The sequence below is a fragment of the Acanthochromis polyacanthus genome, chromosome 5 (genome assembly GCF_021347895.1).
Source record: "Acanthochromis polyacanthus isolate Apoly-LR-REF ecotype Palm Island chromosome 5, KAUST_Apoly_ChrSc, whole genome shotgun sequence".
Classification (NCBI taxonomy): domain Eukaryota; kingdom Metazoa; phylum Chordata; class Actinopteri; family Pomacentridae; genus Acanthochromis; species Acanthochromis polyacanthus.
Window position 1 is genome coordinate 7,873,739 of NC_067117.1, and position 24,367 is coordinate 7,898,105.

Genomic DNA, 24,367 nt, shown 5'->3' on the forward strand with positions numbered 1-24,367 from the left:
TTATTTAAATGCAGTTTGCAAGCCGTTTAACTATGAACCCCTTAAGCAGCTAAACATGACACTGAGAAAGCCCTCTTCATATTTTGACATCCAGAAAGCTCTGTCTAATTACGCCAAAATCACAGAGGATGCAGGGATGTCAGCTGCAGAGGTGATGTTGGCACTGAGGTTCCTTTGAGGTTTGCTGTTTACTATCCAGGCTGAACACTGTTGGTTGTACAACAGCGCACCGCAAACACACAGAGGAAAGCAGAGATGCCGGGTGACATTTGTTGGATGCAGTCAGACTGAGCTTGCACCGTGTAACCTTGGGTCTAATTCTCTCAGCACTCGCCGTAATATTCCCCTTTCTTCCTCGCTTATATCTTGCAGGAGTGCATGAAGCTGCAGACAGCTGCGGCGTGTTGTTTTTGTGTTGTTCGGTGGCCTCGGATTTTAAAGACGGCCGACGTCGGGGGAGGCGACTGCTGCTTGGGCTCCTGTGTAGATCTCTGCGATAGTGCAGAAAATGTTCTGACAAAGTGAAGCATCACAAACAGACAGTGTTGACAATGATGTGTATCAGAAGCCTTTTCAAGGTCTAATAGGATTCAGGAAGTTGGCGTGATGGCGATAATGGCTGCACTTTTATCGTATTGTAGCAAAAGCACTCACTCAACCGCATTTTGCACAATGTGCTGCTGTAATGACCAGCCGTCATTATTAAACGAGCGCTTCCATTCCATCCTCACTCACTTACAGGGAAAAAAATTACAGCACCCCCACTTTCCATAGATACTAAACTTTCTCCTGCCACCTGTATTCGTCTTGTTGTCATGACCTCCCTCTGCAGCTCCCCCTGCCTCCTTTCTCTTTATTAGCTGTCACAAAAAAAATGCAGTTCATATCACGGGCGCTCCTCTGGGAACTTGTGCTGTTCTTAACTTTGGGAAGATTTGTGCCAAAACATGCCAGGTGCAGCTCCTCCCCAAGTACCCGCTTTCCATCTGCTGCCGACTTTCTTGTGCAAAAGTCAGTCGAAAGTTGCAAGTACTGAAAACAGCCGCATAGATGGATGATACTGTATAGACATAAACGGCGTCCTGATTAAAAACAGAGCAGAGAATTTAAAAATGTTACAATGCTACTCCAAAGTGGATAATTGAGGTAAACTCCTGGATGAGCAGTAAGTGTTTTAAGAACATTGTTGTCCAGGGTTTCTCCTCTCATGCAGCATTCATGCTGTCCTTGCAGAATGTAAAAGACTGTATAGCTCAGTGTGTTATAGTCTGAAGAACGCAGCAGAATTGAGCTTAAATCAGAGATAATGCAGTGACAGACGGTGTGCTTGTGGTAAAGATGACCATTGTTTGAGTGTAATTATGTCAATATTTAAAGATGTAAGTGCAGTCCTGAGTATTAGATTGATGCTGTGTTGTGTATAAGTTTGTGAGCTTACACACAGAATCCTAAGATATCCCTCAGTAGCCGTGTTTTCATTATGTATATTTATCTGCATTTTGAATGATCATATCAGAAAAAGTTAATGGAAATGGCAAAATTTAAAAAAAAAACCCAAAAAAAGCACATTAGTAATAGTTTTTGACTTTTTGTAAAAAGACCTAATCTGTTTAATTGGAGATGGAAGCACTTTCTTTTTAAATACTTCTAACTTTTAGGATAGTAAACAATTCCTGAAGACTTCTTTAGCCTGTCAAAGTTTGGTTTCTTCTTCTTTGAGGTTTTATAGCAGATTTTGTTTCTGGTTTCTTAGAATAGTTTATTACAATCATGTATAACTGATGACACTGTACAGCCATGCTTATTTGCCTTACAGTCATTGGTGGGAATAAGCCTAATCTTTTGTGTTTTTTGCAATGTTTTAAAAGTATGTTGTGATATTGCTTGACAGTTATATTGAAATATATCTCACGTGTTATAAAGAGATCAGTTTTTTGTTCAAACATGTTTAATATAAAATGCATTTGCCTGAATTGTATGTATTGTCATGTTTTCTATTGGTCCATGCTTCATCTAATAAGAAAAAAAGAAAAAAGAGCAGTAAGTGACTCTCAAGAGGCCTAAATGTGGTTTATGTAAGATAATTTTGCAGTTTATTTTTTTGACTCCACTGTTGTGATGGGAAGAACAATAATCGGTTTTGTGTGAGGATTTTTGCTAAGCAGATACAAACAGAAGGACATGTTTGTTTGTGTCCGATATTTTGCGCATGTCCGTGGTGTGTCGAGTTAATGTGTACGGGGCCATTTTTGTGCCAGATCAAGAGACAGATGCGATCATTCTCGTCCAAAATCTCTGTCATCCCTCTGTCAGCGTCATAACCTGGTTTATCCACTCGCTCTGTGTTTTTATTTTTTTTTTGTCTGGGTGACATAAAGGCAGATGGCAGCGCTGCCAAAAAGAGGAGACGATAATGACGTGGAGAGGAGTCCTACGTGCCACCACCGCTTCCTGCTCAGGCCTGGCAGGTTTAGCAGTCGGGCAGATGTCTAGCGTTCAGGCTATATGAGAACAGATTTTTTTTTTTTTTTAGTAGGGTCCAGGCGGAGGGTTTATCTGTTTGGACTGGGAAGCAGACAAACAGTGTAATCCCAAGCATTATTACATCATCCTCCATCACCAGCCCTCCCTACCTCCCCTTCACCCCGTCACCCATTCATCCGTATTTCCAAGGGCAGTTGGGTAACATCCTGGCAGAGCTGATGATTTTAGAGATTGAAGTTCCTGCCGAGATGCATCACAATGATGCGACGTGATTAATGGATTGCAGATTGATTGGTGATGTCATCTGGCAACAAACGCTTAAGTGCAAGTGCACCTGCAGGCTGTGTGAGCAATTTAGAGGAATTAAGTTGTGTGGGATGGTATTTTTCTCTCTCGCCCTGCATCTATTGTTTTGTGTGCAGCAGCCAGAGCGTCTTATTCATCCTGAAATATTGATCATAACTGAATAACCGAATCGTTATTCAACACGTGCGCCTCTTGACTCTCAAGTGTGGAGAGGAAACTGAGCATCTTTCACTTCTCAGCCACAGAATCGACTTTTATTAGTGCAAGTGAAGCGTGCAGCGGAGTGAGAACTGCAAGTGGGGTTTAATTTGTGAGGAGAGAAGTAGTTGTTCAAGCTACTCCCTCAAACTGAGGGAAATCCAGCGTTTAAATGAAAGTATCTCTTGCAGTTATGTGAAACTTGCACCTGCATTTATGTTTATTTTTCTGTTTTTCCATCAGTTCGTTACCTGCTGAAGAACAACGTGAGTCCAGACCTCTGCAACGAAGACGGTCTGACCGCTCTACATCAGGTAAGATCACCTGTCTCCTCTGGTTTGTCTCTTTGATTTTTGGTCAACATCAGTCGGTGTTTTTCTTTGAAACTGAACCACTGATGCCTAACTGATGTCGGCGACTTCTCTCAGATTGAAAATGATAAAAGAAAGTAGCTGGGCGGATTGTCAGTTGGGTGTTTAGGACGTCTTCTCATCTCATCTGTTTGATTCTTGACTTTTTCTGCCTGCGTCCTCCTCGAGCAGAACCTCAAATTGCTCCTGATGATCAGTGTGTGTGGTTTCAAAAAGACTCCTGCCTACTGTCTAACTCTCAAAAGTACATTTGTTTGCAAAGTTTTGCTGCTAGACCTTCAACGGGCATCATGAGTTTGTCTTAAAGTGCTTTGGGTAAAAGCACCGCATGCTGTAAATGCACCACATTTACCAAAAGAAAAACAAAAATCATGGCAATTCTGTTTCATTCCAATGGCTTTTTTTTTTTTTTCCCTGTCCGAATAGCAAAGCCATTCTCAAAGCAGGGCAACATGACATAAAAGAGAACTAGATTATTATTATATATTTTAGACTTCACTCTATTATCTCTTTCTTTTGACTGATCTGATGGGTTCTTGGTTGAGTACTAAAACATCATGGCTCCCTTCTAACTTCAGCTTCATCACCGTCTCAGCCTTTGTTGAAATGTAATTAAATCATTTCCTAATTAGTTTGCCGGGGCATGAATTAGAGGCTTTGTGCAGAAAGGAGTGTTGAAATTTTTTTTGACACTGAAAAAACGATTTTTAATAGTGAGGAAATGAGTTCAGTATTGGGTGGAAATTTGACATAGGAAGCTGATGGAGGATATCAGGCACTATTTTCATCCAAATCAATGCCACTTTCACTTAAATCTGCTCAGTTGTGTGTGTGAACAATTGATCGTTGCACGTCTCATTTGGTAACAAATCAACCAACCTTTGATTCAAACAGGTTTTTTCGCCAGGAGAGAACCATTTATTTCACTCCAACCTAAATCCTGAAATGCTGTCTGTCACAGGCATTAACCAGAGCCTGAGCTGATCTGACCGCTGAGCTAAAACGTTTCTCCAGTGGTGGAGAGCACTTTATTTTGTGTAAAGTTTGATTTCTCAGGCAGCGGGGCATCTGTGAGGATGCTGCTATTGCTGACTGTACCGTTTTTGCTCGTCCCTCCTGAAATGAAATGCCAGTTGCTGAAGTAGCTCGAAGAGTAAATTCTGGATTTTATTTCTGCCCCCAACGGTCTGGATGGCATCTTTATGGGTTGTTTACAGTGTGGTAGACATAAAGTCATCTTAACCTCAGACGTGAAGTCCCATTTTAATGTAAAATGAAAACAAACCCGATGCCCCAAAGGATATCGCTTTATCTGTGAACATTTCATTGGGTGATGCTGTTTAGAACTTTAGTTTCTTCTCCTCTCTGCGTCTCTCTTCTCATTTGTCTCTGTGCAGTTTTACTATTCCTCTGACACTTTATGTCCTCTCTCCTCCTTCGCCTCCTTTCGCTCCGCCTCGGCTAACACGGCCATCTCTCTTTCCCTCTCGGCTGTTCAAAGCCTAATATTCAGTCTCCTGCTGGGAGGCAGTGAAATGAACAGGGGAAGACAAAATTGAAGTCCATCAGTCACCACCGGTGTGGCTGGTGTTTTAAAAGCAGCGAGCTGCCATGCGATCAGATCGACCTTTTGGCTTTGAATGTGTGTGTACCTGATAACCTGCTATTTGGACGGGTCAGCCTGCACAGTGTCTTCAAGATGAGACCTTTTCACTGCATGAATGCTCTGCACACACACACAAACACACAAAGGATGTTCATCTATACATGTAGTACATAGAGACACATACACATGCATTTATAGTCTTAACCTGCATTTTGTTGTCCTCAGACGGAAATAAACACCGATAAAGTAAATGAAAGAAATCCACGCGTATACACACACACACACACACACACACACACACACACACACACACACACACACACACACACACACACACACACACACACACACACACACCTGCTGTGCAATCACACATCTATACACTTCAGTATTTGCTACTTCATTCCTGTGAATCTTTCATGAAAGCCCGTTGAACGCTTTAGTTAGGATCATGTGATGGATGATCAGTATCATGTCAGTGTGTTTGTGATTGTATGAGTGGGTATGAAGCTGAGCTGTCACCAGCACCGCATCACAAACCACAACTTCATTTCTCCTTTACTTCAATGAAACCGCTTTGTTAAAAACATGAGGGTGCCACTTCAGAACACTCAGGCTCGGTTGTTTGACAGAACAGCTTTTGCGACTGTGCAGCTTGACGTCATGGCGTCAACCGGTCGGTTATGTTCAAACGCACTGTGTAATTATACTATCCAGCAGACAAATGGACGAGTTCTACTTCACATAAGCGATGTGCAAGATTTGAGCTTCTCTCTCTGGTGCTCTTTTTTTCTGTCTTTCGATGATTAGAAGTTTTAATAACTTTTCACATTTACAGTTGAGTGCAACACCATTACATGTTCTCGTTACTTTCAAGCCTATTTTCTTTGTTGCCTACTGCTTGATGTTTTGTTTTCTGAAAGTTAAATGAGAAGATTAATGCTCCAGGGCTCAGAACAAGAGAAAACCTAAAAACTAAAGTTCTCTAACTCTGTTATATCTTATTTAATTTTTGGGGCAATGTAATTGATCTCCTCATCTAACGCTGTCATTTAAAAATGTTTTCAAACTTTCAAATAAACAAAATATGGTATCTTTCATCCTGAAGCATCCAAATCTCCTGATGAGTGCTACTGAAACAACAACCACAATACACTACGATTACAGGGCTCAGCACCTGATTGATTTCATACAACACCTGAACGAACATCCACATAGCTCCATGTGTTTGCAAAGCAAAGGATTATGGGTATTCAACCAATACAGATGATCTGGAGACACAGTTGCGTGCAGTCCTCCAAGAACGAACAGCATGTTGAGCGTCAGAGATGAGGTACAACATACTATGCAAAGGCCATAGGTAATAGTTAGCTTAGAAAGGTTAGCATAGAAAGGTTAGCTTTAATATGAAATGGTCAAAGGTCCTTTGAGTATGACAAACAATGCAAGCTTTTATAAGAAGGATGCTTAAAAAGTTCTGAGACTGTGCCCGTAACAATTTTGTCACAGTCATCATCAAATAGTGTCATTGTGTAGCGCTCCCCGCGAGCCATTATGGAAATATGTCAAGCACCATCTGTGATGATCACTGAATCTCTTCAACTAGGTCAAAACAACGACCCTTCAACTTGGATGTCACTTTGTTGAAGAATAAGAAGTCATGACAGCCAGTCAGATCTAGTGAGTAGGGCACGGTGGAGAGTAATGAATGTGTTGTTGTGGCCAAAAAAGCCTGAGTTGTGAGAGCATTAAGCTAAATGTTTTCCCTCAGTTACCTCAGGACATTGCAGTAGAGCTCTGTCTGACCCTGCTTGACTAACCTGTGGTGCAAAACCGTGTGAATGTCAAATTAAACATCAAGCATGCTCTCGTTTCAGTCTTTACCTGATGCACCAGGTCAAGTTTTGGACACCCAAAGGTTTTCTGCTGTTAGAACTGATATTTCTTCCCTCATTGGGAGCTGCAGATCCACCTCTCGTTACCAGAGATGAAGCGTTTGGTGTCCAGGGCTGCCGACTGACACTGAATGTGAGGCTTCTTCTCTGCTGCTGTTTGTGGTCCATGGAGAAGTTGAAGTGTTACTAGTGACATGCATCCTGACAGTTACTACTCACATATGATGCGTGACCATGGCACTCTCAATGCATGTGAATTGTGAACATTCCCAGAACTTTTCGATCAACCCTTGTAAGCACGGCTTGTGACTCCTGATGCAACACGACTCTACTTGACTCCACTCTCATCTGTGTTTTGTGTTCTGTGTTTTCTGCATCAGGAGCAGAAGCCAACAGATTACCAATAACACAAACACAAACTACAGCCGCTTACATTTCCAGTTGTTCCACATATTTTTGATTCTTGTCCCAACTGACAGCAGACAGCTGCAACAGGTAGATGTTAGTCTGCTAAGCTATGCACTGCGTCATCATAGCAGCACAGCAGCTGCTGGAGCTGTAGGCTGAAAGAACAGAAAACGTATGTTGCGAGTTCTCCACCACTCTAGAGGAAAAAGCCCACGGCACTGACCTGAATAGAAGTGGAGGTTGTAACGTATTAGTGGACAAGACATCTGTCTTGCTTCTGAATGGAGAATTTGAAATTCTCATTTGTGGCCCTCGTGTTGCTAGGCTGGAGAGTGTTCTCTGTCTGTTTATAATTAATGACAAGGAGGGAGAAAATTAGCTGTCACAGGCGATGAGCTCAAAAAGACAATCTGAAAATGCGTAGCCACCCTGCTGCAGAAACCTGGAGAAAACCACGACTGTAGCTGCAACCGACACAGAGCCAGGAGCACAAAAAGAGCATTAAAGGTTCCTGTATACATACATACACACGTGGACAAAATTGTTGGTACCCCTCAGTTAAAGAAGGAAAAACCCACAATTCTCACTGAAATCACTTGAAACTCACAAAAGTAACAATAAATAAAAATTTATTGAAAATTAAATAATCAAAAACAGCCATTACTTTTGAATTGTTGATTAACATAATTATTTAAAAAAACAAACTATTGAAACAGGCCTGGACAAAAATGATGGTACCTCTATAAAAGATTGAAAACTATTTGACCAGAGTGACATGATTAACTCAGGTGTGTCATTTAATTGACATCACAGGTGTTTCCAAACTCATAATCAGTCAGTCTGCCTATTTAAAGGGAGACAAGTAGTCACCCTGCTGTTTGGTGAAAAGGTGTGTACCACACTGAACATGGACAACAGAAAGCGAAGGAGAGAATTGTCCCAGGACATCCGAAAAAAAATTATAGACAAACATCTTAAAGGTAAAGGCTATAAGACCATCTCTAAACAGCTTGAAGTTCCTGTGACAACAGTGGCTCATATTATTCAGAAGTTCAAGACTCACGGGACAGTAGCCAACCTCCCTGGACGTGGCCGCAAGAGGAAAATTGATGACAAATTGAAGAGACGGATCGTTGGAATTGTATCCAAAGAGCCCAGAGCAACCTCCAAAGAAATTTAAGGTGAACTCCAAGGCCAAGGTACATCAGTGTCAGATCGCACCATTCGTCGTTGTTTGAGCCAAAGTGGACTTCATGGGAGACGACCAAGGAGGACACCACTGCTGAAAAAAACTCATAAAAAAGCCAGACTGGAATTTGCAAAAATGCATGTTGACAAGCCACAAAGCTTGTGGGAGAATGTCCTTTGGACAGATGAGACCAAACTGGAGCTTTTTGGTAAGGCACATCAACTCTATGTTCACAGACTCAAAAACCAAGCATACGAAGAAAAGAACACTGTCCCTACGGTGAAACATGGAGGAGGCTCAGTAATGTTTTGGGGCTGCTTTGCTGCATCTGGCACAGGGTGTCTTGAAAGTGTGCAAGGTACGATGAAATCTAAAGACTATCAAGGCATTCTGGAGAGAAATGTGCTGCCTCGTGTCAGAAAGCTTGGTCTCAGTCGCAGGTCATGGGTCTTCCAACAGGACAACGATCCAAAACACACAGCCAAAAACACCCAAGAATGGCTGAGAGAAAAGCGTTGGACTATTCTAAAGTGGCCTTCTATGAGCCCAGATCTGAATCCCATTGAACATATGTGGAAGGAGCTGAAACATGCCATTTGGAGAAGACACCCATCAAACCTGAGACAACTGGAGCTGTTTGCTCATGAGGAGTGGGCCAAAATACCTGTTGACAGCTGCAGAACGCTCATTGACAAATACAGAAATCGTTTAATTGCAGTGATTGCCTCAAAAGGTTGTGCAACAAAATATTAAGTTATGGGTACCATCATTTTTGTCCAGCCCTATTTCATTAGTTTGTTTTTTTAAATAATTATGTTAATCAACAATTCAAAAGTGATGGCTGATTTTGATTATTTAATTTTCAATAAATTTTTATTTATTGTTACTTTTGTGAGTTTCAAGTGATTTCAGTGAGAATTGTGGGTTTTTCCTTCTTTAACTGAGGGGTACCAACAATTTTGTCCACGTGTGTATATGAATAAAAATACATGCTATTCACAGCACTTCATATATCAGACACTGCAGAAGCCATTTTTTACACTTTGTCAAGAGGATTTCTAACTAATGTTTTTGCTTTGCCTGGGAGATATTGTAGGTGTACATGGATATTTTGGGTTTGAAAGCACTCGGAGGTAGAGGAAGACAATCTCCTTGCCAGCAGATGCTTCCAAACACACCTTCCTCGTGTCGTCCCACATTTGGGCGAGCCCCAGCTGTTTTATGGCTCAGAGCTCCTGTGTTTTGCTCCGGGACCCCGGTGTGGCTGAGTAGGCACGATGACCCAGAACATCTCCCGAGCGCTGGAATCACATTTAAAAACATTTACTTCAGTCTTTCAACCGCTTAAAAATTGATGCAGAGATGACGCGGACTGATAATCTTCTGCAGGATGTGATCATGTTGAGCTGTGAAGTTTGCATTCGTGTGCGGTTCCAGCCCGTTTCATTAGTTATTCAGGTCTTCATTACTTCAGTCTTGGAGGACTCAGACCTGCCGGCATCATCTTCTCACATTTGGCTCCACACATTCAGTATTAACCATCACTTTTTCTTATTAGCATGCTCTCATGTATTTTTTAGAGAGATCATTTAATGTTTAACAGCATGTGTGGTAAGAAAGGAAAAGGTTTAAATAGAGCTACAAGCCCAGAAATCATCATTACAGGTACACATTGTACTCCACCGACTGCCGCAGCCCACATTCATTTCATTTAGGCTAATAGGTCTGATTCTGAGCGGCTGAACTCGACGTCTCGGGTTCATTCGGATCCCTTCACTCTTCGTGATTTGGTAATGCTTTGTTCAGCTCTTGTCACTTTTAACCTGTAATCTCTTGCACTCTCAGCCACCTGCTCCTGCTTCTGCTGACTTAACCCCCGAAGATTTCCATTTCAGGTGCCAGCTCTGTCATTGGCAGCCTTCCTGGCCCTGATCAAATGTCAGCCATTCAGAGCAAAATATCTCGGCCTCATTTCCTTGTCATTTTGCTCCTCAACCCGAACCGCGGTCCTCTCAGCCTACAGACAAATCCCAGCAAGAGTGTTGCCGTTGTTTTCCAGCCGCACAGGCATAATCTGGGGCTTTGTATGAGCCACACTCCCATCCTTGTGTGAATACTTTGCGTCATGAATAGCACATTATTCTCCTGCGTGCTTCATTGTGTTTAGCTCAGGGGCTAGTTAGTAGTTAGCTCGCAGGTGGGTTGAAGTATGTGGGTTTATTCAGAAGGCGGTTAGGAGATTAGCTTGGTTGTTGGCAAGTGTGTAGGCTGCGGCTTCTTAGGTTTTTCTGACGACATCTGCCATGCCACTGCTGCAGGCTGGAGCTTTGAGATGAGCTGGTACATGAATGTCTGCATAATGCATTGAAGAGTCTTGTTCTCGTCATTTTTATGCAGCTGTTCGTCTCTCTAGAATCATGTCTTCAATTAACAGAAAACAGGTTGTTCCTTGAATTCACAATTTGCCGTTTTAATATTTCCATCCATGCACACGCACAAACTAAAATAAGCAAATGAGTGGCTCACGCTAGTCTGTCTTTTCCTTTGCATCCACTTTCTATTCTTCATAAACGCCGGACGTAGTTGACACGCATAAAGCAGCCTGCACAGAGAACCACTTCTGTTTTTGACAGCCTTTCTAAGAAGGTCATAAAGGCGCTTTGTTCTTTCCTGCTTATTCTGCCTGTCACCTATCAACTGTCTGAGCATCACTGACAGTAAAGGTCTTTGACACCGAATGACTGGATACATACTGGAAAAAAAACAAGTCAATAGACATGACTCTTTCACACCGAGTCTGTTGCAAATTTCTTCAGAAAAATTTTGCATCAAAAAGAGAAACCCCTGAGCTCACCTCCTCCTGTGCTCTGCGACTCAGTCCAGGATCTCCAGACTGCAGCCTTCATGTATTTCTTTTTATTTCCCCGCTGCCTGCCTGCTGTTAGCTCCATGTAGCTCTTTTCCTTTTCATATATCAGAGATTTCTCCATATGCTTTAAATTCTTCCACTTCCAAACAGATCAGTCCAACATTGTAGGCAAAAGCTAGAATTCCACAGATAACAGAAAACTGGTGGAGGACTGTGCACCCACATTGCCAAAGTCTAATAATGCGGCTTAATTGCTATTTTGCTTCGCTTCATATTCAGTCTAGCATTGTCTCACTCAACCTTCTTGTCTTACTTTTCAAATGAAACCACAGGTGTCTGTATTTTTGAGCTCTAGCACAAGTAGAGACAAGTTTTAAATTTAGCAACCAAGTAATCTGGGTATGTGAAGTTTGCTATTATCCATCAAAAGATCCTGTTCTCAACAAACTGAGCAGCAAAAACATCTTAGCATGAATGTGCTCTTTCAACATTTACATATATGCACTTCAACTGATTGTTTTTGGTGCTGATTTACGGGAAGTGAAGACTGAGTAGGTATTAGTTGTCAACAAACCTCTAGGCTCCATCAGTCTCACACCTCTCAGCATTTTCTCTGTTTTATTTTTGGCCGTGTTACTAGCAGATAACACCCTATGTATTTCAATTTTTTGGATTTAATTTAAAAAGTAGGTAGTGATTCAGGTGTCCAAAACAAGGTTGCTATGGCCTGATTGTTGTGTTTTCTGTTTTCTTTCAGGTCTGTACCTGCCATTTTATGTGTCACACGTATTCTTCAAAGCTTCCTGCAGATCAGACGCTGTGCTTCTGTGGTCTGTAAAAAGCAGCCACAGTTCATAACCACGTAGCAACTGTTTTTCAGTTCCAGACTGCAACGCACAGGGACAACTATGAAATTTGCAGTATTACGGTATCATTTGCAGTTAAACATTCTTGCAAAACTTCAGTGTAAACCTTTACACCTGGCGATCTTCACCTCGGCTGAAATGTTTCTCACAGGATGTGTTTGTCAGCCAGTCGGTTTCCACTCAGTCAGCGTTTGTTTTTTGTTTTTTTTTCTATTTCACCTCTTATCTGTCTTCCTGCTATCTGTCCTGTGCATCTGTGCAGTAATTTCATTTCCTCTCTTGTGTTGTATATTAATTTATGTGCTCCCCCCCTCGCACTCGTGTCAGAGCTGCCTTATCTGAGCAGACCTGCAAGTCGAAGCTACAGAACTCCAGAACTGGCTCACAACTGAGTTTCCACTCGCATCAGTTCAATCTAAAGGTCTCTTTTTGTTGTTGTTTAAGCATTTAGATTAAAGTTTAATCAGAGAGCAAATAAGTGGTCACAGATGGAGTGCAGGTGATGGAGAACAGAGATTGAGGTTTTGTTTTAAAGGCAGGAGGAATATACTTGGATGTGGTACAGAAGGTGATGTTTTTCGATCATGGCCACACTTAGTAGTTGTTGGTTTGATTATATGTGACATTAATAGTTAGTACTAACAATGATAGTCAGAACTGTCACATTTGCTGTTTGCTAATATATGCAATGTCCTTAATCGTGCCAAAAATATGGTAAAGACCTACTTTCTGCTAGTGGTTAATTGTTCTAAAATCACCCTAAAAAAGGAACTAAATGTAAGCGACTCTTTCAGGGCGCTGAGGAACAGAGTCTGCGGTTGTCGCTTCACAAAGTGACATTCATCTATCTCATCATCAGCTCTCCCACTTCTCTCTCTTGGCATTTCCATCTACTTGGTTTATATTCATGTTTGTGCCTCTGTCTGTATCATTGTCTGCCCTGCTCTTGCTCCTACTCTCAGACACTAGAAAGTCTGTAGAGATCGCACTTTACCTCACCTTGGATGTAAATCCACAACGAGAAAAAACACATCCTGTCTCTGCACCTGTTATATGGTGAGCATGTACAATGTGGTGCAAAATGGAAAAGCTGAGAAGCTCTTTCCGTCATTCATTTTCTCAGCCTTTTGTTGTGTGGTATTTGTTAATAAGTGGAACAGGAAATGACATTTTATTTTAATTCTGTGCTCAGTTAACTAGTTTATAATCTCTCCTATTTCTGACTGTTAATGTGATAATGCAGGACAATGGCAGAGATTATCAAATGTCCCTTTATTGAAGATAATGATTGTATATTACTGCATCATTAGAGAGAAATGTCGGCTGTAGAAACTGTCCTTGCAGCATCTGCCCTATCTTTTGGGAACGTCCACACAACTAAATAGCGCACCTCATTTGATCCTGGTTTTGTATTATTGCATAGATTTCTATATGCAGCTAATAATTTCTTAATCATTTAGTCTTCCATTTATTTTTTGCAAGAAATCATTTTGCGTGAAAACGATGAAAAATCCCACCACAGTCCTTCACAGTTTGCCAAAATTTCCCCATTTAGTGACGTCTAGTTTTGTCCAACCAGTAGAACCGAACCTGCAGATATTCAGCGATAGTCAATGTGTACACAGGTCTTTTTTTTAAAACTAGATTTGTCCTCTTTCCTTTTAACAAAGCAAACATGACAATGCTAAAACACCATAGAAGTGCTGTTAGGGGCCTACAAAAGCAACAGGTAGCGACATAACTTTAACTCCAGAGCCACATCGGTCACTCATAAGCCTGATTAAAAACAGTTATCGGCTTTTGCAGGTTATCAACGATGATTCACCGAGCAAGGAGGAAATCACACGTGGGCTGACTCTGACAGCTGGAACTGCATTTTAATGCAGACAAAAGGCCAAACACATCGAAGGAGAAACATTTTTAGAAAATGTCTGGACAAGGCCTAAATCTGCAATGGCATTAAATAAACAAGAGCAGAAAAAAAATTCTCATGTTTGAAAAGCTGGAGACAGATATTTGGTATTTTTGGTTTATAGATTTGTCCAACTATTGAAAAATCATCAATAAAATGAAAATTTTGGCTTATTCTAAAAAAATTTTGCAATCTACCTTAAAGCAGAGCCTAAAAACACAGAATTACAAGCGATGAGGAAATAAATTTCACCAGAATTATAAAGTTTAAATGGTATTTTTACTGTGTCAATGTTGCACAGAGGTTTTGATGGTTTGTTGGGTGGCAGTCAGGGGTTTAGAAAGTTTAAACCACTAGAAACTTGTGTGTCACTTCTGTCATCGGGTGTACCCTGCTTCCTTCACAATGCATGCTGGGATGGACTGCTGCTTTCCGGGAGCCTTAAGAAGATAAGCGGTTTACAAAATGAATGTATTTATTTCGCTCTTTTATTCCCTGTTATCTTTATTTTGTTTCTGATGTTGTTCCATTTATTTTTTTAAATTGTCCTCTCGTTTAGATATTCAATAAAGTACGTTCAGGCTTTATAATGAGATTGTCAGCAGTCGTTTTGACAGGAAAGACTTTCATCATGACAGATGTCTCATTTCATTTCAAAACAGAACTACAGAATTACAACGTTCAGGTGCTCTTTGGTGAAATAACATGCAGGTGTAGAAGCTGGATTTTTGCTTTACTATGTTCTAGACTAAAGTGCTGGGATGTTGGATTAAAAATGTCATAAACCAGATTTAAATCTACAACTTTACAATCACAAATAATAACAGAGGCTTTGGCTGACTTTGGAAACAAGGCTTCTGCTCTGAATACTCTGTTTTCTGATTATATCTGAATCTCTTACTCTGTCAAAGTAATCCCATTCTTTATATCTGCATTTTGCAGCCTGTTCCTGCTTCGCTTCTCTCTATCTGCACTTATTCTCAGTCGTCTTTATCTTTGTTCAACGGCATGGCACTGCCACGCTCGCACCAATTAGCTCTGATGGAGAAAACTGCTGTTGCTGACAGCAGCCAGTTTGCAAGATGGCTTTCATGGAAATATTCCATCCTCTACACCCTATAATCACACCCACTTTAACAAGGAAAATACTTTCTGTCCCTCTGTGTCTTTGTCTCTGTGTCTCAGTGAATGGGTGTGAGTTATGGGTGCACTTCCAGTTTTGTCTCAGATCCAGGGAGCAGCCTACACAGCGGCTGGGATGTCAGAATGACTGTGTCCAAATTGGCTTAATGTGTTCTCAATTTTGCACCCTACAATATGCTGTTAAAAGACTTCTCAAGAGATACAGCTCCAGTTCTTTATGGGCTTCTTGTTCGTCAGTGCTGTTGGTGACAAATGAGTCTTTTTCTCATCCCTTTCTTGCACTGATTAGGGTGCTGAAGCATAGATTGTCAGTGCAGCACAGCTGAGTACTTACAGTATGAATATACTTAGAGCTCCTTTTCAGCTGCATAGCATTTCTTCATACGAGTGGAAACCGTACCAGTTTGTCACATTAGCTGATGGCTGAGTGGGAAACGGCAGACGCTGCAAAGTGTTAACTCTTCTTTCTTTTCTTTGTACCTCCTTGTCAGTTTACTTCCATTTTTCATTCAGGAATTTGAGTTATGTATTCAGGTTTAACTGTGCTCTCCTCTCTTGCTCTTCATCTCTTCACACAGTGTTGCATAGACAACTATGAGGAGATGGTGAAGATCCTGCTGGACCGAGGAGCCAGCGTTAACGCTCAGGACAATGAACTATGGACACCGCTGCACGCTGCTGCTACCTGCGGCCACGCGGGACTCGTCAAGATACTCATCGCACAGTAAGTCAGGCAGATTCGCTCCACCTGGATTTCCTGCGGTGTGCCTCTTGTCTTGGCCCAGATAAAAACCACCCCCATGAATGTCTGAGTGTGTTGTTATGAAGTATATTATTAGGCTCATTCAAGCTTCAGGGAAAACAAGTGATGGCACTTAGTCTCACTGTGAAGACCATGCATGCAATGAGAAATGGTAAGCTCCCTGATAAGCTGAGAAGCATCAGGTTTGATTCAGCTCAGCAGGTGACCGACCGACCGATCGATCGCTTCACTGTAATCAATCATAGTATTGAGAAAAAAATACACCTTTTCTGTGTTTTAACTAGTTTGGAAAAAAGTACAGAGAAACAACCTAATAGATTGATTGCAACTCTGACTCAGGCTGAAGGTATTCAACAGATTCTGCAGGAAGTTGAAGTTAAAAGTTCATATTGACCAGCAGCCTCATATAATCAATAGCTGTCTGAAGAAGAAGAGGTGGGCAGAGCCGATCACCTCCACCAACGCTTTTCCTGATAGCACGTACTCACACCATAGTCTGAAATTAACAGGCATCGTATTATCTTGCTGACAAAATGTGCAGGTATAATTGCATCCACTGTCCCCAGTGGGCCACGAACGGTAATTTGTAGGGAGCTTGAATTATTTTTTAATTGAGTTCTGGGCAAGAGAAATGAGGTTCACTGTTCCAAAAACAACAGAGGATGCATCCTGGAGCCGCAAAAATTGATGGTAATGTGCCTAGCGGCAGAGGAAATGGCGAGCCCATGCTATTAAAAGAAGAGAAAGCATTGTAATAGCTTCAAAAAATACATAAACAAGGTCTGGAAGACGGTTTAAAGCTACAGTGGAAATGACACTGACCTCTTCTTATTCCAGTTAATTGAAAGAAGCAAAGAACATACATGGCAAAATCAGCAACAAACAGTATTTGGGGGATATTTTCCGGTGTCTGTGTGGTTAATGTAACTGTATGCAAAAACACATTCATCACATTTTAATTTGGAAAGTGGTGAAACAACAACCTGATATCATCCCATCATCTTAATGTGATCCCAGCCAAAGTCAACAAAGCATATTATCGAATTATGTCCAGCCGGAGGACACATAATGATGTACAAATGGCACAGATTGAGCTATTTCCATCTTTGTTATGCAAATGTTGTTAATAATTCAATTACACTGACCCAGGTTTTCCTGGGGCAAATAAAAATGTCCTCATTACATGGAACACCTGCAAATATGTTAAATAAGTAAAGATGACTTATGTGAGTACAGCCACTGTGAACATGTTTGATTAGGATTTAACTGGATGGGATTTTATTAGGGTTTAATTACATCCTAATGAAGATATAATGGCAAAACACAAGTGCATATGCCAAGAGGCAATGGAGACAAATGAATACACTGCATGTGTACTTACGTAGCCATATTGTTTCTACTTTAGTGCATGGAGGGCAGAATTACAGCGACTAGAAACACAAACACACACACACACACATTATGCAGACACAGTGCTGCCATCTGTTGACATGCAGCAAATCGCTCATATTGTCATTTGGACTCATTATCCACAGTGAAATTAATGATTAAAAGCAGCTTAATAATGCAGGCCAACTTGCTCTGGACTGAAAGAATTTAATTAGCATCATCAATTAATGCTCAAACTGAGATTGATTTAGTCACGTCTGTCCAACGCTTTGAGTCATAGATCAGCAGTTTCCAGAAATTTTTTTTTGCGTCTCGCAGCGGATCAGAACATGAGACGCGGGCCTGTTTTAATATGATGATTAAAGTTATTTCAGTTATTTTTACCCTTCTGAGCACAGCACAGATGGTGCCATTAAGAATGATATATTAGACACTTTCCCTTGTGTTGTCCTCACGGCAACCGCGGAGACGGTACGTTCGGAGCATTTATTAACCTCTCAAGATTAACATTACAGATTTGTTTAATTATTCATCTGCTCGTCTCCCACAGCGGCGCAGATCTGCTGGCAGTCAACTCTGATGGGAACATGCCCTACGACCTATGTGAAGACGATCCAACACTGGACATCATTGAGACAGCCATGGCCAACAGAGGTAGAGTATGAATGCTTAAAGAGATGGCAGAGCGGCAGACACTGGGGTCCGTGGACAGAATTGTTAGACGGCAGTTCTCTGCTCATAGGAGTGTTTTTTTTTTTCCACACCCTTGAATAAATTTGAGAACTTATCAGCCTGCAGACAGATTGAATAAGGGAGATAACGTCACTTCTCCGCGCACAGTAATACCGGGTGTGCTGCCGTGTTTCATCAGTGTTATGCCTGTTAGATGTCGCTTGTACCACTATCAATTTATCAATATGGGCTTTTGAACAATAATAGTTCTTGTACAAGGTTTTTTGAGACACCCTGAAGAGGACAGATCCAGGACAACCAGCAATCTGTTTAACCCTCGTGTTGTCCTGCGGGTCAAAATTGCCCCGTTTTAAAGTTTGAAAATGTGGAAGAAACTACATATTTTCAGAGTGAAACTTCTGATGTCCACATTTTCAACATTTTTGGGAAATCTTTGAACATTTTTGGTGGGAAAAAAAGAAATGTTAAAAATGTTTCTTTAAGAACATTCACATAAAAATCAACCAAAATCCAGCGAATTTCGCTGGATTTTGGTTGATTTTTATGTGAATGTTCTTAAAGAAATTATTAGAAGTTTATTCACGTTAGATATTTTTTGGATTTTTTTTTGAAGACTTTTACTTATTCTTTGAAAATATTTACAATAATTTTCTTGCCAAATTTGGGGGATTTTTAAAAAAATACAACTTAAGGGAAGCTTAAGGAATTATTGGAATTTTCATCCTGAAGGTTTTGCAAATGTACAGAAATTTGGGAAATATTTTTGCTGGATTTTTGGATTTTTTTTGTCAGACAAGGAAACGATATTTTTTGGTGCCTGTAAATGAAGACAACAGGAGGGTTAACATTCAACACGTATGCAGCTTACAGTCTAACCATTGTGGTGCATTTACCGTTTAAATTCCTGCTTAGTTTTGAGACAATGGGTGCTTGATTTCAAACAGAAGCAGTCTTTCTAAACAACTGTACATATATATTTTTTTCCCAATAGACGGATTGAAAAGACTCTTTGCACCTGACTTTTTAATGTTTATGGTACGCATTTTAAAACCTTACATCTGTTGAATGGGTACTTGATGGGTACACAGCACATTTAAACACACAGGATATGTTGAGCAAACACCAGGCAGATTTCAAATCTAATAAGACCATTAAAAACCATAAATTAGCAAAACCATTGCGACAAAATGAATTCAAATCAGTGTCTGATAAATTACAAGGGGAAAAAAAAAATACTGCGTCCTCAGACATTGAAGCTGCATCTAAAGCAGAAAAGCCAGTGAGTAATAATATGTTTTTGATTGAGATTTAGAGACTAGTACTGAATTTGACAGTGCGATAAGACGAATGAGGCTGTGACATAGTTTTGGGAAAGCCTTGTTGACTTTCAGTGCCGGGCTAGCTCCGTGATGTCTGTCTAATGACCTGAAGCAAGTAATGTGGAAAAAGTGCAACAAGTCTGAGAGAGATGCTGAGGCCAGTCCACTCAAGCACTTATAAACAAGACATCACATTTTATAGCTATTCCTGAACAGGTAGACTATGTAAGGATGCCGGGATATACATGTTTATGTGCGACGGTCAGGAGCCTAGCTGCAGCATTTAAAAAAAAATACAACTGGAATATTTGTTCCTGGCCCTTTCTGACTAGCTATAATCCTGCCAAGAAGACGGAGGAGTTTGACTTTGATATCTTTGATAAAGCTGAAAAACGCTGGCTTTGACTTCTGATTTGATCTGCGAGCTGATATTTAAAAAAGACTAAAAATTAACCCGCAGGTTAAACAGTAGCAGCATTCACAAAATGATGAAATACCACACAGCTGTTTAACATAACTATAAGCCACAAAGTAATGGCGTTAGTCAACAATGTGCTCCTTGGTGTTGGAAAAGAGCAGGGTAACATTTGCAGGTTACCGTAGAGCAGACAAACATGTAGTTCAAGCAGCTCCTTAGACTTTCGCTCTTGTGTTTTGGCTTTTGGAAAATCTATCAAAAGTTTCCACCTCTCAACCACTTTAGACACTTGTGCTACTACTCTATAAACCATAACGTGAATGGGCAGTTGTTGTTGGAGAGATGGATCTAGCAAACATTCAGCTGCAGTTTAGATAAAGAAGATGTAAATCTTCCTTAACCGCTGCAGATTGAAGCAGTTGGCAGCCTTAAAAACCTGCCTGCCACAGGAACAGATTGCTGAAGATGGCAGTGAAGTCATGACCTCAGAAAGCACTTTGTATCCCACTCACTTACAGGATTGACACTCCGGATAGCTCTGAGAAGTTCAATTCTCTTGACGGGATGCAGATTAGGATACTGTATATTCATGCTGCGTCCTGCTAAACAGCTGCAGACGGAGTTCAAGGAGATCACCACTGACATATATACATAAATGCACATTGGTGATGAAGGACGAGGAACTCGTGCTGCACTTCAGATGTGCGTCTGTGTGATACAAAAAACTCTTGAACAAAGAGAATCGGAGTGATAGACGACTTTATTTACCCTGGAGTGAAATCAACCTTCTTAGCACCAGCTCTTGTCAATGTTTTGCTTTTGTTTTCGGGTAAACAGTTACATCTACAGGCTGGCATGTGTGCACACAGCTGGCAACAAAGCAACAAAGTCTGGCTGCGGGGGCTTTTCAGCGTAGAAGAATGCTGTAGTGTGACTTGGCTGCTAAAATGTGGTGGTTTATTGGAATGCATCGACATTTTAGGAAATACACTTTTTTTTCTTTTTTGGCAGATAGCTTAATGGAATTGAAACCAATCTGAAAACATGCACAAGGAGACACGACTAGGAGCCTTTGCCAGGTGAATGGAGACGTCAGGAAGTCCCAGCTACCAGCCAAAGAATATTCTGGCACCTCCATAAAATGCTGAATTGTCCTTTTTTAAGTTTTTGTATTAAAGGCATGAAACCTGAAATGCCAATTAACGAACTTTAGAGGTGCTGGGAGGTCAGTATTGTAGATTTGAGCACTCTTTGCAGACTTTGTCATAGACACGAGAATGTGGAGCCAAACTTGTTTCTCCTTCAAAGTGAAATTCAGCTCTTTTTTCTTGCTGGGTCATTTATCTAAAGCTGAAATAAAGGTCACAGAAAAGTCTCACATGCCCCCAGAATTTATCTTTCATTTCAGCTTCTCAGCTCAACGTACTGCAAAGGTGGTTCATTTTTACCATCACAGAAAACAACCTAGTTTTAGCCCTGTTGTGAGAGGGCTGTTTGAGCGTCTGTGGCTTTCAGTGCAGCTGAGTTGTCCACGCTCCTTTCAGGAAGAAGACTCTCTCTGTGTCAGTGATTGACAGGCCTAGGACTTTCTGTCGCTGCAAACTTCGTCTCTCAGTTATGAATATACACGTGTTTTTAACCTGTGTGTGGTGAGCTTATTAGACAACGTGCGGCTAAAATCTCAGTAGTTTAGCAGTGGAGAGCAACAGGTTGGAAATGGCTTTAAAGTATCTGCAGGTTCAGCTGTAGTCTGTCTGTGTTTCAGTCACCGTTTCATACTTGTTTTGTTGTCTGTGTTGGCCGCTCTATTTAACATAGCTAATATGAGCACAGAGAGCAGGAGAGAAGCAAGCAGATAAAGACGTGCCAAGCTTGGGTTGCACTGAAGCACAACTGGGAAAATGAAATCACAATAACCCACATCCAGTTGTTGTTTATTGGTTTCATTGTTGTGGCATTTTAAGACTGAAGAAAGGATAGAATTAGACAAATGGGATGCGTTAATTAAATTTAAGAGCTAACAGAGGTAAGATTGGGAGACCCAACATGTCAACGGAAGTTTAGAGTACAATGAATGATGCTGTGGAAAGCAGCAACCTAGTGCAAGCCTATGGAGCCCATATAAGACACAAGACAGGAAGTTCATGCCCTCTCTACATCTGCACTCGTGAGTTGAAACCGAGGTCACGCTGAGCCAAGCAGAAATAATGCAAACCTAGCAGAAATATAAAAGAGGAGGTGGTCTATCTTTTGATTCAGTCACTTTATGGGCATCCTGATTGGGTCTTAGGACGATGGGTTGTTGTTTTCCAGAATGAAAGAGGAGTGTTTAGAAGAAATTTGCATGGCTATAAAAGACGATTTTGCTCATGTTTGTTCTTACAGCCTTTGTATTGAATAAGTTCGCATCAGACTCTGGAGACTACTTGAAGACTCTTTCTTGAACACTTTGTTGAAGACTCCAAGTTTTGATCCAGAATTAATTTTTAACTATGTGTGTGACAAAAATGCCTGATCATCTCTGACCCTTAGCAGGCAAACTCAGTCACATCATATTGAAATTTCCACCTGCTCTCAATGTAGCTCAGCTTTTTTCCACAGAGCCTTGAACTGTGGGCATACCATCAAAGCTAATGTCAGCCATATTAGCAGCGCGGCCGTGCTAACAGTAAGAATTTTCCTGTTAAGGAATGCCAAAGGTTAACATCTTCATATCTTAACAGCTCTTGCTTTATACTGCTGAGGTCCTAACAACCTAAAAACCCAATAAAAATGGATTTTCACCGTATGAAGTCCTCTCCACCTCTGCTGTGGAGAGCCAACAAACACTTGACTGTTTAAATACTATATCCAGGCAAACAGCAGAAATCTCCGAAAGCTTTTTAAATAAACATTAGTTTTATCACACAAATCACTTCACATGCTTCTCTCTGAGTCTCATAGACAAATATTAGCTCCAGATTAGCTACCATAACTACCTGCAGAGTAATCTATTTTGGGCCAAGCAGACTAGTCGCCTATTCATGCACTCACACAGGTTTGGTTACACGTGTGAGGCTGTGGGCTGCTGTTGATGCAGTGTGTGTGCATGCTTAAGAAGTAGTAGCAAACAAGACGACGCTGTAAAATTTTCCACGGTTAAGGTGCCCTTCAGCAAACACTACATTTCAAATGCATCGTTGGAGCTGCTTGGTGGTAAACAGAAGAAGGCTGCATGGAAGCAGGGCGGTGCAGGAGAGCATTATGTGTGCTCAGTCGCATTTCACTGGATAATTAAAGGTCAAAGAAGCCCTGTTATTTTAAGTACTGTATCATAAACAAGAGCAGGGTTAATAATTTTAAACAGCACAAATAGGGCACATGACACCACATTGTGTGGGTTGCATGCGGGATGTGAGACAATATTGGAATCGCATACTGAGAGAGACGGTGGGGGCTCGGAGGGGGAAAACAGACACTCGAAAATGAGGTTCTCTGCTTACAATAGGATCTCTCGTGCTGCAGAATGCAGATAGCGGTACAGTAGGTGAGAAGAATGATTATTAAGCTGATCAAAGAGAGCGCAGCGCTGCTAATTGCTCCCGTAATGTTCTCAGCACTGTACTGGTGGATAAGACTCGTCTCTCCAGAGAAGCTGCAGTGTTGGGCACACAGGCAGTCTCTCTCTAACACACACACACACACACACACACACACACACACACACACACGTTTGTACTTCTATCTTAGTGAGGACATCCATAGGCGTAATGCATTTCCTAGAGCCTTACCCTAACCTTAACCATCACAACTGATTGCCTAACCCTAATCCTTACCCTAACCCTAACCAAACCTCAATTCATACCTGTTCTCTAAAAACAAGTCTTCACCCTCAAACATGGCTGTTTCAAAGTGAGGACCGGCCAAAATGTCCTCACTTTGTAAAAATGTCCTCACTTTGATAGTTAAATGCAGAAAATGGTTCTCACAATGTAGCAAGTACAAGAACACACACACACACACACACACACACACACACACACACACACACACACACGTTTGTACTTCTATCTTAGTGAGGACATCCATAAGCGTAATGCATTTCCTAGAGCCTTACCCTAACCTTAACTATCACAACTGATTGCCTAAACTTAATCCTAACCCTAACCAAACCTCAATTCATACCTGTTCTCTAAAAACAAGTCTTGACCCTCAAACATGGGTGTTTCTAAGTGAGGACCGGCCAAAATGTCCTCACTTTGTAAAAATGTCCTCACTTTGATAGTTAAATGCAGAAAATGGTCCTCACAATGTAGCAAGTACAAGAACACACACACACACACACACACACACACACACACACACACACACACACACACACACACACACACACACACACACACACACACACACACACACGCAGCACTTGATATGCAGCATCGACTGAGCTGACTCTTCCTTGATCCTCCCCTGTAGAGCCCAGTTCATCTGCGATGAGCCGCAGTGATAAGCAGGAGATCGGTCTAGCTGAAACTGAAGGGGTGAAATAGAGCGGGGGA

The 24,367-nt window shown here is 41.2% G+C and overlaps 1 protein-coding gene across 2 annotated transcripts in view; it reads left to right on the forward strand.

Annotated features, from left to right (window-relative positions):
• ppp1r16b (protein phosphatase 1, regulatory subunit 16B) overlaps positions 1–24,367 on the forward strand; it is a 108,549-nt gene that overhangs the window by 67,087 nt on the left and 17,095 nt on the right. For both annotated transcript variants that reach the window (XM_022203509.2, XM_022203421.2), the window contains exons 3-5: positions 3,232–3,302; positions 15,826–15,971; positions 17,950–18,053. In XM_022203509.2, coding sequence (XP_022059201.1) covers positions 3,232–3,302; positions 15,826–15,971; positions 17,950–18,053 — 321 coding nt within the window. The remainder of the gene's footprint in view (positions 1–3,231; positions 3,303–15,825; positions 15,972–17,949; positions 18,054–24,367) is intronic.